Source organism: Gallus gallus, chromosome 24 (assembly GCF_016699485.2).
Source record: "Gallus gallus isolate bGalGal1 chromosome 24, bGalGal1.mat.broiler.GRCg7b, whole genome shotgun sequence".
NCBI classification, from domain to species: Eukaryota; Metazoa; Chordata; class Aves; order Galliformes; family Phasianidae; genus Gallus; species Gallus gallus.
Window position 1 is genome coordinate 5,332,722 of NC_052555.1, and position 15,607 is coordinate 5,348,328.

Genomic DNA, 15,607 nt, shown 5'->3' on the forward strand with positions numbered 1-15,607 from the left:
GTTGGCCTCCTCTCATAGGCAGGAGTCTCTGCAGAGCTTTTGGCTGAACTGTGCTTTGAGAGCAGAATGATGGGTCTGTAAGAAGAGTGGGAGAGAGTAGGCGAGACAAGGAGCTGGAGAAAATGACTGTGGTGCACATGATTCACCAGGTCTGAGGTTTGAGATGGAGAGTTTGTCCCATGATTGCAGCTTGCCAGTCAGGGCTGCTGGCATCAGGGCTTGAGATGGTTGGAAAAAAAAAATCTGCCAACTGAGCCCTCAAGCTTCTTAGATCAGAAGCAAATCCATGTTAACGCTGATATGCAGAGTACAATATAAACTGAACTCTAATTAGAACTGTTAGATGTTTTATTAACTGTCTGTATCTTGGGCAAGATGGCAGATATTTCCCTTTGCTGATGACATCTGGACTCGATATTAAGCATATGACCCAGAAAGCAACCTGAAAAATCTGCATGATTTTTGCCTAGAGAGAACAAGGGCAGGTCACCTCATGTGAGGTAGAATCTGCTTTACTTTCCTGTTCAGGACAGACCTTGGGATCTGTCCAGCTCTGCCTGTGACCATGTGGCCTTAGAGCAGCAGTGTAAATGTGGATGCACAAGACTTCTGGTGGCCAAGCACTTTCTGTTGGTGCAAAGAGATGAGCCAGCCATGCAAGAACTATGAGGCGTATATGATGCGCAGAACATTTTGACTTCTTCCTGGAAGGGCTGGTTCATGCAGCTGTTAAACTTGGCCTCCAGTGAATGCATATGCCTCTTCCAGAGACCACGCAATCTCCTTACTTTCCAAATGTTGCTGTTGGAGTCTCATGACTCTCTTTTCACCTGGTTCGTGCCTGACCATGCAGACCTGCCTGAGTAGATGAGCTGTAAGCAGTACTCCAATGTATTTGCAGTTGCAAAGACAGAAAGCAGAAAGGTTTCATTTGCAATGTTTCCCTTATCAGCTTTCAGATGAAGATACACTGAAGAGTGTTGCATGCAAGAAGATGGTGACTTTTGATCTCAGCAGCTCTGAGAACACAAACAGCATATCCAGTGTCAACATACATCTGCCGAAATGTAAGTTTCTGACTGGTTTGATACTCCGTGCCCGATGCTTCTGGCAGTGTCTGGCTTTCCCTTTTGCCTCTCAGTTGTGTCTAAGGCTGTTCCTGTTTGTGCTCATTTGAGTCTAAGGCAGCTTTACTATTTATGACCGGGACTGCTTTGTATATAACATCTTGCTTGAAAAACTTATTTCCTGCCTGTAGCAGTATATGAGAGGGAGGGAATCTGTGCATGAACTTGCCTCTTAAATCTACCCTTATTTTTACTGTGGAGTATAAAACGTGGCTTTAGTGTTCCTTCTCTGCTGCTACGGAGCTGTCGTGCTCTGTCGGTGTCCAGGCTTTCTCCTCACATCTCTGTCAGGAGAAGTTGGTGCAGTTTCCCATGTCTGCTGCTTGTGCTTTTCTATTTGCCTTCTGTTTCTTTCAAATGAGTCTTTGTCTCTGGTGCTCTGTGTCTCACTGAGCAGAGACTGATCAAACTCAGCTCACTGTGACACAGCACAGTGAGTCTCCTGCTAAGGAGACAGTGTCTCCCTCACCTTCCCAGTGATCCCTTTTTTCCCTTCTCTCCTCTGCTAGCTGACTTGAGAACGGAGGTACAGATTGCTCTACAGCAGGACAAGATCCAGTACTTGACAAACTCTGTGCAGCACATCACTGATGAACTGAATGGGGTCCTCGGCGTTCTGAGTTCTCTGAATGCCCTCCAGCCCCCGCTCTTCACTTCAACACAGGTGCCCTGTGACGGCATTCCTCTTTCTACATATGCCAACTTGGCAGGATTGCAGGCAGGTGCCTCCTCGAGGTCCTCTGCTGGGATGTCTGTGCCCGACCAGTGGGCCTGGGGCACTGGGCTCAGCTCCAGTCGCTCCTTCCTGGCTGGGCAGTCAGTGGACCGCTTCCTGGCAGAGAAGTGGCACAAGTACTTCCCAGGTAGGTCTCCCGTCCTTCCTCCATCTCACTGTTTGCTTACGACTTCTGATTTCAGTCCTGCGTGTTCTGATCAGCTCATCATGCCAACCTGTACTGCTGTTAAGGGTAGTGTTAATAAGATCAAAAACGACAACCTTATTCCGGGTAGTGCAATAGGTGTCCGACCATGTTATTCTGCCTCTAGAACAGTTTGGCCTCTGACATATGCAGGAGTAAAGTTATTAAAGAAATGAGCAAAAAGGAATTGAGATCTTCCAGAAGCCTTCTGTGAGTTGGAGGTGGTGTTAACCATCTCGGTTTCCTTAATAACAACACTGAGATCTTGGCAGATGGCTCCACTTGGAGGGACAGCGTGTCCATAACACAGGAAAGCAACTGCATTCAGATTTAAAGCCTGTTGATTTTTTGGAGGGGACTTGTATTTAATGTCTGTTTCCCAGGTGGGTTCCCGTCATGCAGTGGAAGTTCTGGTCCTTCAGACAACAAGCTAGGATATGTACCTGCAGGGTAAGTGTCTTTTCGAGTGTTCTTTTTTCGTTGTGTTGCATTTATTTTTCTGGAATAATTTTTAGATTAGGTGATTTTGTTTCTTACCTACTTATTCAGTGAAGCAAATTAGATATTAAGAAGATGAATTAGATACTGTTGGTTACTCAGTGCATGTTACACATGAGACAGCAGCTTGATTTCAGAAACCAGAGTTGTGCAGGTAACACTAATTCCAGGAGTGCCAGCTGTCTCCAGGCAGAACTCAGGCTGGCTCTGCTGTGGCAGTTGACACAGGAGGGGTGACACTGCAGGCTGCCACCTGAGCCTTTCTGATGCTACACAGACTGAAGGAAGGACAGCAGCCTGGTGGGATGGGGGGGCTGTTGCTGCTACAGCTCTTCTTCGTGATGTGGTTGGACAGAGCATTTAGAGCTCAGAAGAGGTTGCTTGCTAACCTTGACTCTTTCCTTAGCTGTGCTTTTTCTCATCTCTGGGATTGTTTCTGTCTAAGCCTCTTTCCCACTTCTCCTGTCTTTTTCTCTCACAACAGTGAGCAGATGCGCATGTTCCAGGGCCGTGAGTCAGACAAGATGAGTATTCAAGGAATGATTGAGACCAACAAGAAATGGCTAGAAGACTTCAAGAGTGATTCAAGGGTGTATCCTTTGCTTGGGTCTGGTCTCTAATTGTAGTCCAGCTTCCTGCAGTGGATAGGAGGAAACAGCAGGAGGTGAATGAATCAGGAGCCCCTAAAGGATTGAACAGCAATTTTGAAGCCTTAGCCTCTATTTTAGTGTCCAGTTCTGCAAAAGAATGTTGTTTAGCAGTTGAAGCACGAGTGACCTGGTTTTTCCATCTTTGAGCTGTACTTACCTGAGAGATTCTCCTTCCCTTTTCCCTAGTTGTGTTGTGAAACACGTGTGAGAATTTTGCCTGCTGTTGTAGGCATGCGGTTGGTGCAGTTGAGCCTGGTGTGAGGGAGCCACAAGCACAGCCAAAGCTGTGTGTGGCAGCTGTGACTTGCAAGGTGAGGTGGCCACATGGCTGTGCAGGGAGGGCCTGGACTCCCTAGTGGAGCTGTTCTGTCCAGCTCAATTTGGAGATGTGTAAGTGAGTGAAACCTAATGGGAATGTTTCCAGGTTTGTGTTGTAACAGCATTATGCTGGGGCTGTAAGTATCTCCTTTGCAGTGTACACTGATATTAGCAGCAAATCCCTCAGGCCCTCTGATAGTGCACGCTGTCCTGAGCACAGTGCTCCTTTGAATTCCATAATCCCCCTTTAATTCCATTTGACTTGGATGCAGAGGGCTGAAGGCAGCACGTGTGCGTGGGGCTGGTTCCTGCCCCTCGGTACCTGCCCTGTCTCCTGGCTGTGCTCATGCCTGCTAATCTCTTGTGTAAGCCATGCTTTTCCTTCACCCAGCTGTCAGACCTCTCTTCCCAGGTGCACAGAAGCCCCCTGCCAGCAGCTCCAGCCTACTTCAGCTAGGGCTGGATGAAAACAGACAAATTAAAGTGTACCGGTACTGAAAGGTGGGACTTGATGTTTTCAGCCCTCGGCTCTGGGCACAGGACCTGGAGAGGTGATAGCTGGGGGCTGTGCAGTCTCCCTAACGATGAGGTGGGGGTTTGGTGATACCCAGCCATCTCTGTCTTTGTGCTGTGCCCTTGAAGTAAAGTCTCTTTACAAGAGAGTGGAGGGAGGAGGAAGTGAACTTCCCAGGTGGATTCTTCTAATCCTGTAATGTGTCCAAATATACTTTATAGACTGTTTAATCCAGTGGTGAAATATCAGGGCTTCAATAAATCAACAGTTCTCTCATTAGTATTCTAGAAACCGTGAGACATAGCTGTGAATCACGGAGGACTTTGAGTAACTGGTCAAGGGGGAGGACATGAATCTAGCTGAGACTTTGCTAGAGGAAATGTATCAGGAAATGAGCCCACACTGATGCCCAACAAATGCTTAATTACAGATGAGCCAAGTCATCTGGCTTCTGTGGCGAGTGCATGAGCAGGGGAGAATGGGCAGCAAAATGGCTGTAGAATTGGGAAACAGCAGATTTTGACTCTGGGAAACGTTCCTCTCTTCTGGTGTGGAAACAATAGGAACAAAACCGAGGGTGGTTTTCATAGCAGATATTGTAGGAAAGAGCTCCCTGCGTCCTCCTCTTTCTGCCAGGCTGGTCAGAACTGTGCAGCATATCCACACTATGGGAGCTCAGCTCACGTATTACAAATGTGCTGATGGCAACGCGGAGCAGGGATGGCAGGAGAGCACGGAGCAGTGTCTGCTGGTGCAGGCAGTGCTGGGGAACTCAGCCTAGTGTGACTGTGAGGAGACAAAGCCCCATCTGCATCCTTCCCTCCCCTGGGGAGGGGGATCCGGAGCTCAGCAGCTGGGGCTCTTCCTGCACAGCGGGGCTGCGTGGCAGACCTGAGTGCTGGGGCCTGGCCTTGCTGCTTGGAGCAGCTCTCCCAAGACCTTGAAACAGGGCTGGGAGCAGGGCTGAGGGGTTGGCATGTGTTGTGCTCCGACGTGAGCTCACACCTCAGCAGGTGGCTGTGGTTGTGGTGCTTTGGATGGGCTGCATGCGGAGCACAGCGCCGTCCTGCTGGCGTGCAGAGGTGGGAGGGGGCTGTTTGAGCACAGGGGGGGTGGGAGAAGTTCAGGCCGTGCTTTCATACTGCTAAGTGGGGAAAGTGGTATTTGGTTGTTTTATCAGTCATTTCTCCGAGCTGACTTTAAATATTTAATGCTTTAAAAAAAAAAACGCCGCACCATTTGCTATTTTGTCTGATGAGAAGTCTGCATTTCAAGGGATCCCATCTGTGAGAAATCAGCTTCAAAGTCGCTCTCTCTGGAGACAGCTGATGTGGGGAGGATGGCGAAGTTGCTGCTCTTCACCCTTCAGTGCTGTTTGTGCTTCTCAGTGTGGCTAATGATGTGCAGCAGAGTAAAGCACGGCTCCCCCTCCTGCTCTGCTTCCTGGCTGTTGTGCACTGGCACAACATTGCAGCCATTTGTGCCGTGAGGGTGGCAGGGGAATGTTTACATGCAAATAGAAATATATTTTTGATGCACATTTTAAAACTCTCAGGAAGAATGTCCGTATTTGCATTTATTTTTATTCTTTTGGGGCTGAACTCCTTAATATTTTCTAAATTCCTCAGCCAGCCTTCATCCTGGGACCTTCTGCAGTGGGTAGCATCACACCGTGTCCTTGCTGAAGAAATCCCAGCTGGGCTGAGCAGGGAGACCTTGTGTGACCACAGGGACTGGCAGCTGTGTGGGGCAATCCCTCCTCCATGGGAAGGGATGGATGGGAACGCAGATTTCCTGCCTGCTGTCAGATTATGCCAATCCCTGTCTATAGGGATTTTGCTTTTGGTTTCCCAGCTATTGGCGGAACACGTGGCAGAATCTCTGGTTGTATTTTGGAGTTCTGGCTGCCTGAAGGTGGGGGGAGGCTGTCAGCATGGTGGATGCTGTACCCAAAGCCGTGCAGCTGAGCTCGGTCTGCGTTCTGTAAAGCATATATTGGTAGCGTGGGGGAAACGCCTGCTTTCTTAGCAATAATACACTTTGGAACATGTTTATTCTTCCTGTTGAAACTTGTGATCGCTGCATCTGGTTTTGTAAGCAAATTAAATCAACACGAGTCTGTTTTGTATGAGGTGACATTTGCGGCTTGATTTCTCCTTGCTGAGCCATTCAGTTGTAGCCCCAGATAGCCAGCCTGTACTTACCTTTCACATCTTCCCCTCACTTGTCTCCGGGCTGCTTCATGTTTTGTCTTGTCAAGGTCATCTCTGGCAATTTTTAAGACCACTTCAGCTCGCTGTAGCTTTGTTACCATTATTCTATTAAGTATCTGGCCACGGTAGCAAACTCAGGGGCAGATAGAAAGCTGAAAAACAAAACTACAAAAGCAATTCTTCACGGGGCTCTCAGCCAGCAGGACAGCTTTTCATGGGCTCGGATCCTGCCCTTTTCATAAAACTGTCATCCAGGCTCATTACAATGGTTGTCTCCCTCCTGAGCTTCGTGTCAAGGCTGCGAGCCGGGCTGTGTGCCTGCAGAGCAAGGCCGCCCTGCGGGAGGTGCAGGAGGGGTCCGGGTGCTCCCCTGGCTGCTTTGTCTCTGCCATGGCTCGGTGGGGATGTGTCACCCAGCTGGGGAACGGGGCCCAGCTCTGCTCTTGGCTAATGCAGGTGTCCCCAGCTTATCGCTGGGTAACATTCTCACCGCCAGGGAGGGTTGGAGATGTACTGTCCTCTGCCCGTGGTTTGGTCCTTTCCCCTTCCCACCGCCTGCCAGCAGACCTGGGACTCCTGCCATCTGCCCTTCCCTCTGCATGACTGCTCCTTTGGGACTTTTCGTTTCAAGGTGGTCTGGTTAAAAACTCAGCTTGTCTTTGTCTCTAAACACTGGAGTGAAGGCTCCAGTGCTGGGGGACTGCAGATGTGTAACAGGGACAGTGACAGAAGTGATGGGGAGAGGGAGTTCAGCACCTGTCCTTGTTTTTTTTCCATCTCTGACTTCAGCACAGCTGGAAATCCCAGGTTCAGATGGATGGGGATGGGAGGACTCTGGCAACTGTAATATGATTTGGGCTCCTGGTACAGCAGCAGCAAGACACAAAGACAAATGTGGTCCTGGGATGCACGAGGCACGCAGACACACGGAGGGGCTGTGCTGCTGCTGTGCACAGCTGTGCTCTGCATGCAGGGGGCCTGGAAGGAAGGAAGGCGGTTGCTGCTGTACGTGCTGGGAAGTGAGGGGAGCTGCTGAAGCTGAAGGACAGATGAGGTGCAGGAAGAATCTGCCTTGTCGAAATGGTGGCTGATAGCTAGATGCACGTTCCTTAAGAACAAAACACAAACCACCCCCAGACCTTAAATTACACGTTGTCCTGCTTGGCCTTAGCAAATGCAAAGGTCGTTTTGATGGAGCACTGGAAGGGCTGAACCCAAGGCTGAGCCACAGACCTCAGCACGCTGTTGAGCCCAGGTAATAACTGAAACAATTAAGTCGTTTAGTTCCCTACACGTCTTCTGAAGCAGCTGCTGGGCAAGGAGCACGGGATGGCACTGAAACCCAAATTCACATCTGAACTCTGCGTGCCCTTTGGGTGCAGGAGGCAGTGCTGCCATCCTGCTGGGAAGCAGCCCAAAGCGGAGCCATGGGGCTGAGGTGTGTGGGGTGTGTGAGTGTGCATAGGTCTGCATAGGTACATAAGGAAGAAGAGGATTTGCTTTTCCTGGAATGCTAGTACCCTGTGTGTTGGAGAAATTCAGCGATTAGAAGAGCAAGAGGACAGTGCCTGATTACGGTGCCAGGATGAACACGGGCTGTAAGCTCATTAAGGAGCTTGGAGTCAGCCTGCTGGAGGAGGGGACGCTTCAATCACTGCTGCTCAGAGACCACAGTGCATCACTGCCAGAGCTTTGGCTCCCCAGGACAGTGGGAGATCCTCGGAGACCGTAGCCATGCTGGGGACCCTGATGACAGCACTGTTTTTTGTGGTGAGAGCATTTGGACAGGTGAGTTGGAGCTGGCAGCAGGTAGGATTTAATGCTTTCTGTCTTATTTCTAGAAGTGTGGGGGTTGTTATCTTGTCAACTCTTAAGCTAGTTTGAGCACGTTTGAGTTTCTGTGGCTGTAGCAAAGCAGATTTATCAGCTGCTTTGCAGAGAACTGCAAAGTGCAGGTACTTAGGCTTCCCAGTCTGGTGCGCTGGTGCTGCAAATGGGGGTGAATCTTAGAGCTCTTTGGGCTGGAGAGGAAGAAAAACCACCCCCTGCTTGCTGCTGGGGGCACCTGATCCTACAGCAGTCCCTTGGAGATGGGGGAAGAGGAAGAGGACGCCATGCTTGTCTGGTGGGACACGTCCTGAAGCCCCCTGAGCAGAAGGTCTGGGCCACCTGAACTCAACACGGTGCCATGTGGCATCAGCCTTATCCATGGTCTCTGCATTTGCTTTGACAATTTGCTTAGCTTTAGTTCCTGTCATTTAAGAGCTCAGCAGCACAATCTGCTGCCTCTGGATCTTTCCTTCCTGACCTGCTGCTTGTGACCCTGCAGTCATCTCTGATGGGCAAGCATGATGTCAGGTGGGAGGAGGAGGGCAGCAAGCATTCTCGTGGGCTGTGAGTCCCATGCTGGCTGTGCTCTGTGGGACCGGGACATGTGAGAGCTGCCCATCAGCGTGGTGCCAGGATGGCACGCTGAGCATCGCCAGCAAGGACTGATGATCAGTGGTGATGTGCACGCAGGAGCAGCTCTTCCTGTTGCTCGTCCACTTCTTCCCCCGTTCTCTCACCTGCTGCAAATCCTCTCTCCATCCAGCTCGGGACCAGCCTGTTCCAAGAAGAGCCCCTGCCGTACCTCGTGTACCAGCCCCTGCCCTGGCAGATCCAGTGTGTGACACAGAGCCGCCGCACCAGCCGGGACAGTGATGTGAGTGCTGCATTGAGTCGGAGAGGGCATCTGGTATGGAGGAGAGGGCTTGTTTGCTGGCCCTTGTGCAGCCCTAGGCCTTTCTCTGGCAGTGGGGTGGCAGCATGGGGCGCCTGTTGTACCCAGAGCATGCTGTCAGCCTGCCTCACCGGGCTGTGCTGGCATTGGGTGGCCCTTGATTGGTATGTATGGGAAGTAGGGTGCCTGGCATGCATGGAGCTGCAGCGAGGGCAGGGATCGGTGCAGAGCTCAAATAAAGAGCAGCAAACATCTGTTAACCAAACAGTCTGCTTGGAACAGAAGGTTTGGGCATGGGGGAGAGATTTGTTCTTTCCCTTGAAAGGCAGAGAATGGGGTAATTCTGGGAGGCAGGGCACGCTGGAAAACGTAGGATGGTATTTGTAGCCAAACTCAAGCTGTTATCTTACAGGGGTGAAGATGTTCCCTAGCAGACCTGACATCCCAGGGGCTGCAGCACTGTGGTAGGGGCTGGAGCTGAGGAAACCAACCCAGTCAGTGTGGTTCCATGCAGGTTTGAAATGCACCCCTAGCGAGGTTAGGCTATGCCAGCGTTCATCCCGAGGTGTTCCCAGCAAGTCTCACAGATCGGATTTTTGATACAAAGCTCTTCTTTCTGCTGCTCCTTGGAGGACTTCTCACAAATGCAGATTAATTAATCACTGCTCTGTAGGGTTCTTTAAGGGGAGCAGTAAGTATTTCCCAAGTTTCCCATAGGGAATGGGTAGCAGACAGCTCAGTGGAGCCCTGTCCCGTTTAGTGCATCCCCCCTGGCTGGCTGGGACTGCTCCCACTGACTCCGTATTTCTGTTCTGTGCCTTTCCAGAGAGGCAGGAGCTCACGTCACAACAGCATCTACTCAATTTCTGGAGATAAAGGTGAGTGTGGAGCTGGGGGGGCAGTGCTGTCCACGCAGACAGCAGCATGCGTGCGTTTGATCCCTGCCTCCCCCTTCCCATGCAGCCTGCCCTACTGGAACACGTGGCTTGGGCTACCCCACGCTTTTCATCCTCCCTCCTCTTCTAAGACTTCCAGCGCTCAGCAGATAGGATTTGCCCGCTTCTATTCTCAGTGCACCTCGTCCGGTAATCGGATGAAGGCAGTACAGCAGTGCTGGGTTGGGTGCTGCTGCTCACCCCTCGCGCTCCTCAGCCGAACAGCTCTGGCTCACCTGGCCGCTGCGGTGGGGTTCTCATTGCTGCGATCAGCTGAAGGTCCCTACGGCTTCCAGGGCCGGCGGTGGCCCTCGTGTTGGTTCAGCAGCGGGCTGTTATTGATGGGCTCTGTCACTGCTGAGCCTTGCCGAGCTCCTCCAGCCGGTGTATTTCTCACAGAGCTGTCAGCAGCGTGCACAGCTGGGGGTTGGGTTCTGGAAGCACACAGCTCTAAGTGCCCCCAGCGGCTCCCCAGCCTCTGGCATTTGATTTTTGCAGCGGGCAGGATTTACAGCCGGCCGTGTATCTTGTTAAGCAGGGCAGGAGGGAGCCGGTTCCCAATGCGGACTTCTTTATGTATCTTTTTACTTGGCAATTTCTTTTAGGATGTGAATAAAAATGGGTTCAGGTGACACCGGTGAGTTTATACAGCAGCATCTGGCATCAGGATTTCTGATCGCTGCTCGGGGGGTGCTTAGCGGTGACACAGTCGGTTAAAAGAGCACTGCTGAGTGGCTTTGATTCAGTTCCTGTTGAATTTCACAATACTTCCCTAATGCCACATTAAGCGTGGAGTGGGGAGGGCTCCCATTTATCAGCATGAGAGCTTTATTGCTGTACAGCGCCGGGCTTTCTTTCTTTTTTTTTTTTTTCCTAATCTTATTTGTGTGTGTGAAAGTAAGTGAGTATCATATGTGGTGATTAAACGTGGGGAAGCTGAGGTCTTTGGGGAGTAAAGCTGTGTAAATAGAGGGCTTAGTGCTGCCGCGGAGGCTGGGCTTTTCCCTGCCTTCTCCTTCCCTGCTCCTCTGCCCCTGTGTGTGTGCTGGTGGGCTCACGGCTTCCTGATGTCCCCGTGCTCACAGAGCTCTTTGCTTCTCACCGTAGGCAATGTGACCCCTGATGCCAGCAGTGAGGGCAAATTCTTCAGCGATCCCTCCGAGAAGGCGGCTCTGACCATCCAGACCCACTTCAGGAGGTACCAGCAGCAGAAGCAGGGCAAGAAGTAGACGCCTCGGCCGCCGTGCCCTGCGCCGTCCTTCCTTTCGTGCGTTGTGTTCCCCAGCGAGATCTGTGGCCGTGGTGACTGTGACCCTGTTACGTAGCTCTTGGTGTGTGTGTGTGTGTGTGTAGATCGTCTGCTGGTTGCTGAGATCTCTTTCCTGGTGGCTCCTTCCCCAGGCAGCTTTGCCTTGAAGACCTCGAGGTGCATCCGCAGGGCTCCTGGTGGGAGCCGTCTGCCTGGTGGCACCCACGTGGCAGAGCTGGCATTTGCCAGCCTTGGTGGAAGCTGGGAGCTGCAAGCCTAGGATGGGGGGAACGGCACACACAACCGAGAGCAATTTGCAGCACTTAAGCATCCAAGTGGGGCTCTTTCTCATCGGCTTCAGCCCTCCTCCGTGCCTCTGTTTTGGGCTGGAGCTGAGGCAGAGCAGTCACCTCTCTTTCCCTTGCTCTCGGACCTGAACAGGGATGTCCTCCAGGCTGTGTGCTGCAGGCAGTGAGGGAGCAGGAGGTATGCTGCGTGCTGTGACCTGGTTTCTACTTCTCTTGGGGAGCACTGAGGGTCCTGGCTTCAGGGTGGGGCTGGGGGTGAGACTGTGTTGGGGCTGCTCCTTCCCCAGGCAGCCCCCTGCCACCCCTGGGCTTTGGGTTTGCTGCCTGTTGTCAGCCTGTTGTCTTTGCCCTCTCTCTTGTTCCAGAATATTGCAGACCACAACACCTGTTCCACGTCTGGCAGGGGCAGGACTTGAGATTCTCTTGGTTTATAGCAACCAGTTTTGAGTGCTGGCTTTGGGAGGTTGCAGAGTTGTTGAGAAAGAGGAGAAAATGGAATCAGAGGTGGGAGGAGCTGGACTGGGAAACCAGGAAGTGTTTGAGAAGCTGTTGAGGAGATCCAGGAGCTATGGCACAAATGGAAGGGCCAGGAGGGAGAGGAGATGCTGACTGTGGGCAGTGATGCTCTGACCTCTGAAGTGCATTCTCAGCTGCCTCTTTGCTGGGTCTGATGCTGGACTTTCTGTGCAGAGCTGCTGATGTTGTGTCCTTCACCTCCTGCCTCGCTGCTGTGCAAAGCAGTGAGCTCTGGGGCATCCTGGGGAGGGTCTGCAGCCGTGACAAAGTGCAGCAGGGTCACAAGGAGTGGAGGGAGTGCTGCAGTGGAATGCTTGCCAAGAACCAGGAATTTGGCCTCTGTTAATGAATGCAAAGCCACAGTCTGGAACTGCTGGGGAAGGTGAGGTGGGGAATTCTTGCTAAGATGTAGAAGGAAATCTGTGCTAGCCGATTATAATAAAGACTTTGTAATCTGTTGTTCTTTTTATCTTGCTAATCCACTTACTCTCACAGATGAGAACACACTTGCCTTTTCTTGCCTCTTCTATTTCAAGTCTGGGATTGACGTTTCAGAGCTGCTGCACGGTTGCTTTGCTGTGACGCAGCTCTGGGATGGGCTGTTGGCTCCATGCAAACTCTGCACGGGGTTTGATACGGGGGTGGGCTGATGAGGGCAGAGCTGCAGCCTCTGTGCTGTGCATCCATGGGAGCTGGTGTGCCTGGTCACTGCATGTCTCCCAGCCTTGTGGGCTCCTTCACGTTGTCCCTTCGTGTCTCCTTACCTTAGAGCAAGCACACGCACTCCTTCAGGTCCTAAGAAGCCCTGTTGGAGCTCCATAACGTGACCTTCAGCATTAAGTTGCCATGAAATCTGTGTCCTCCTTGCATGCAAGTTGGAAAACTTGGCATATATTGTCTCCAGCCACCTGTTAAAACCGAGGGAGAAAAGTCGTGTAAAAGTAAATGCCATTCACAACAGCTCCTGGGATTTGTGTTCCAAGGGGGGGCACTCCTGCCCGCCCTCAGTGCTCCTTGGCACAGGGGGGCTCTGACAGTCACCAAAACTGATGAAAACAGAAGAAATTATCATTGCAGCTCATTTTCTGGGACTCCCCTCCATAAAACCCACTGCTGCCGAGGCGGCTTCCAGCTTCCCTGGGTTTAAAGCGTTGTAGGACTCCAACAAGCAGATGGCAAAGAGGGATGTGCTGAGCAGCAGCAGCGAGCGGAGGTAATAAGGGGTGAATGAGAACCCAATGCCAACAGCATTGGCATCAACTGTGCCTGCTGCTGCCCTCCCCCTCCTGGCCCACGCTCAGCCACCGCAGAACACCCGGCTATAAACATAACCTTTATTGCACACAGCGCTGGTTTTTTTTTCATAGAAAAAGGTATTAACACATAAGCATTTGCAAATTGAAGCAACTCCTGTTGTTTTCAGAACAGTAAAATAGCATGCAATGTCTTTGAGACGTTCCTTTGTCAAAACCACCGACGAGATCAGGGGGGGAAAACAAAACAAAAGAAGTCGCCGAGTCTTTCCTTGTGCCCCTCTCGAAATGATGTGAAATATATATATATATGTTTACATATATATTATATTCTTTTTCTTTTAATCTGCAACATCAAATTCTCTGTGCCCTGTTTTTGTTTTGTTTGTTTTGTTTGTTTTCCATCTGGAGAAGAAGAAAATAGTTTCATTTATACAAAAGAGTTCCTTATGTACAGGTCCGTGACTTAAATAGAAATAGGGGCGGGCGGGGGGGGGGGAGGGGGCTGAGTCCACGGCGCCTACACCAGCGTGTAGGACTTGGAGTAGGCTCCGGCCCCCTGCTTCTGCGCCCTGCCCGCGCCCGACGTGCTCATCTCCAGCAGCGAGTCCCGCGAGCCCCCCACCTTGGAGTGCGTGGTGGTGGTGGTGGTGGTGTTGGCGGGGGGCTCGGCGGGGGCGGCGGGCGCCGGGGCGGGTGCTGGCGCGGTGCTGGCCGCGGTGGGCATGGGTAGAGTCCTTTGAGGTAAGGTGGTGGAGGAGGAGGAGGAGGAGGAGGGAGGAGGAAGGCCCGGGGGTTTGGCGGCGGGGTCCAGCGTCAGGTGCCGGGCGGGGGGGTGGTAACCGCGGGCCAGGCTGCGGATGGAGGCTTCGCGGGGAGGCACCACCGGGCACGGCTCGTGGGAGTCCGGCTTGCGGAAGAAGGCGTCCGACTTGACGTAGAGCGGGAGGTTGCAGTAATCGCCTGAGAGAGGGGAGAGGGGGGAGTGAGGATGGGGAGCATCGCGCCCCGGTGCTGCGCGCGGTGATGGAGCTGAGTGCCGCTGCCCGGATTGCGCTGTGGTACCACCCTGGGGTTGTGCTGTGATGGATTTCTGCTTTGTCGCTGTGGTGGACATCGTGTGATGTGCCTGTTGCATTTCAGAGAATGGTGGGAGTTGGAAGGGACCCCCAAAGGCCGCCCGGTGCCACTCCCTGCAGTGCACAGGGACAGCCACAGCTCCAGCAGTGCTCAGAGCCCCGTCCAGCCTGACCTTGGCTGTCTGCAGGGACGGGGCACCACCGCCTCTCTGGGCAACCTGTGCCACTGCCTCACCGCCCTCAGTGCCAAACCTTCTTCCTTATCTCCAGGCTCAATCTCCCCTTTTTGTCTGAAACCGTCTCCCTCTATCCTCCATTTTTGGCATCGTGCAGAGCAATGGAGAAGGAGCAGGATGGGAGCATCCCTCATGGTCTGAGTGTCTGATTGCCAAGCACCATGGCTCCCTCTTTTTCTACACCTGTGATCATTGGAACATCTGTCTACATATGAGCAACATCTGCAAGAGAGGGCCCCACTGAGATCAGGTGTGCAACAGCTGGAAACAGCTGGCCACATCTGTAGCAGCAGACCCTCCCCACGGGAACAGATGCACATCTGGAGGAGCTGGGCCATTGGAGAACAGGAGCAAAACATGTGGCAACATCTGGAGGGGTGTGCAGTTAGCAGGGCGAAACATCTGGCCCCATCTGGAATGGTGTGGGGGGCACACATAGAACAGATGTTACCAGCTGTTCCTCCCTCCTGCACATCTGGAAAGAGACATGCAAGAGCGGGATAAAGCAGCTGGCCACATCTGGAACAGGTGTGCAGCAGCCGGACACATCTGGCCACATCTGGAACAGCTGGCCTCTGTTCATTGGATCTATTAGAACCTGACCCGATCTCATAGGTTCTGCCAGATTTTGATAATCTATGATAGGATATGAAAAATTCCTTTTAAAATGTACTGGGGTTTGGAAGACTCTGGCACTATAATGCGCTCCATTGAGCTATTAGATTTCATGAGATTCTTTCAGATTCTGTCAGACTCTAATGCATTTTTTCACAACCTGACAAGTCACTTAAAGCCTACTACAATCTGTCAGAATCTCTTGAAATCTAATAGAATCGGTCAGCATCTATGTTATTGTCAGGCTCTTGAATCTACTGGAATAGTTTTTAATAGTTTTCCAGGATTGATTAAAATGCAGCAGGTTCTGGGAAATCCTGACATCATGTTAGATTCTGTCTCAATCTCTAAACATTGTGTCAGAATCTCTTACAACCTCCTGGCATGCATCAGCCTCTGACAGATCGTATCAACATCTATTAGGTTCTGACACAGCCCAACAGCTTCTGACACG

At 51.8% G+C, this 15,607-nt stretch overlaps 2 protein-coding genes and 1 non-coding gene across 15 annotated transcripts in view; 1 reads left to right on the forward strand and 2 right to left on the reverse strand.

Annotated features, from left to right (window-relative positions):
* CEP164 (centrosomal protein 164) overlaps positions 1–12,429 on the forward strand; it is a 43,853-nt gene extending 31,424 nt beyond the window's left edge. For 10 of the 13 annotated variants that reach the window (XM_040652181.2, XM_040652179.2, XM_040652184.2 and 7 more), the window contains 7 exons: positions 953–1,067; positions 1,637–1,990; positions 2,431–2,497; positions 3,030–3,137; positions 5,656–8,944; positions 9,789–9,840; positions 11,005–12,429. In XM_040652181.2, coding sequence (XP_040508115.1) covers positions 953–1,067; positions 1,637–1,990; positions 2,431–2,497; positions 3,030–3,137; positions 5,656–6,055 — 1,044 coding nt within the window. In that variant the 3' untranslated portion in view covers positions 6,056–8,944; positions 9,789–9,840; positions 11,005–12,429. Of the gene's footprint in view, positions 1–952; positions 1,068–1,636; positions 1,991–2,430; positions 2,498–3,029; positions 3,138–3,911; positions 8,945–9,788; positions 9,841–11,004 lie in introns of all 13 variants that reach the window. The other 3 variants (XM_040652185.2, XM_040652190.2, XM_040652180.2) reach the window with 2 other exon arrangements.
* An 861-nt stretch (positions 12,430–13,290) lies between these two features.
* The window catches only part of DSCAML1 (DS cell adhesion molecule like 1), an 80,591-nt gene continuing 78,274 nt past the window's right edge, over positions 13,291–15,607 (reverse strand). The window contains exon 33 of the mRNA NM_001396617.1: positions 13,291–14,186. Within this exon, the coding sequence (NP_001383546.1) occupies positions 13,744–14,186 (443 nt within the window). The 3' untranslated portion in view covers positions 13,291–13,743. The remainder of the gene's footprint in view (positions 14,187–15,607) is intronic.
* MIR1667 (microRNA 1667) lies at positions 15,451–15,537 on the reverse strand. The gene has a single exon (NR_035160.1). It is a non-coding gene; the product is annotated as a microRNA 1667 (primary transcript).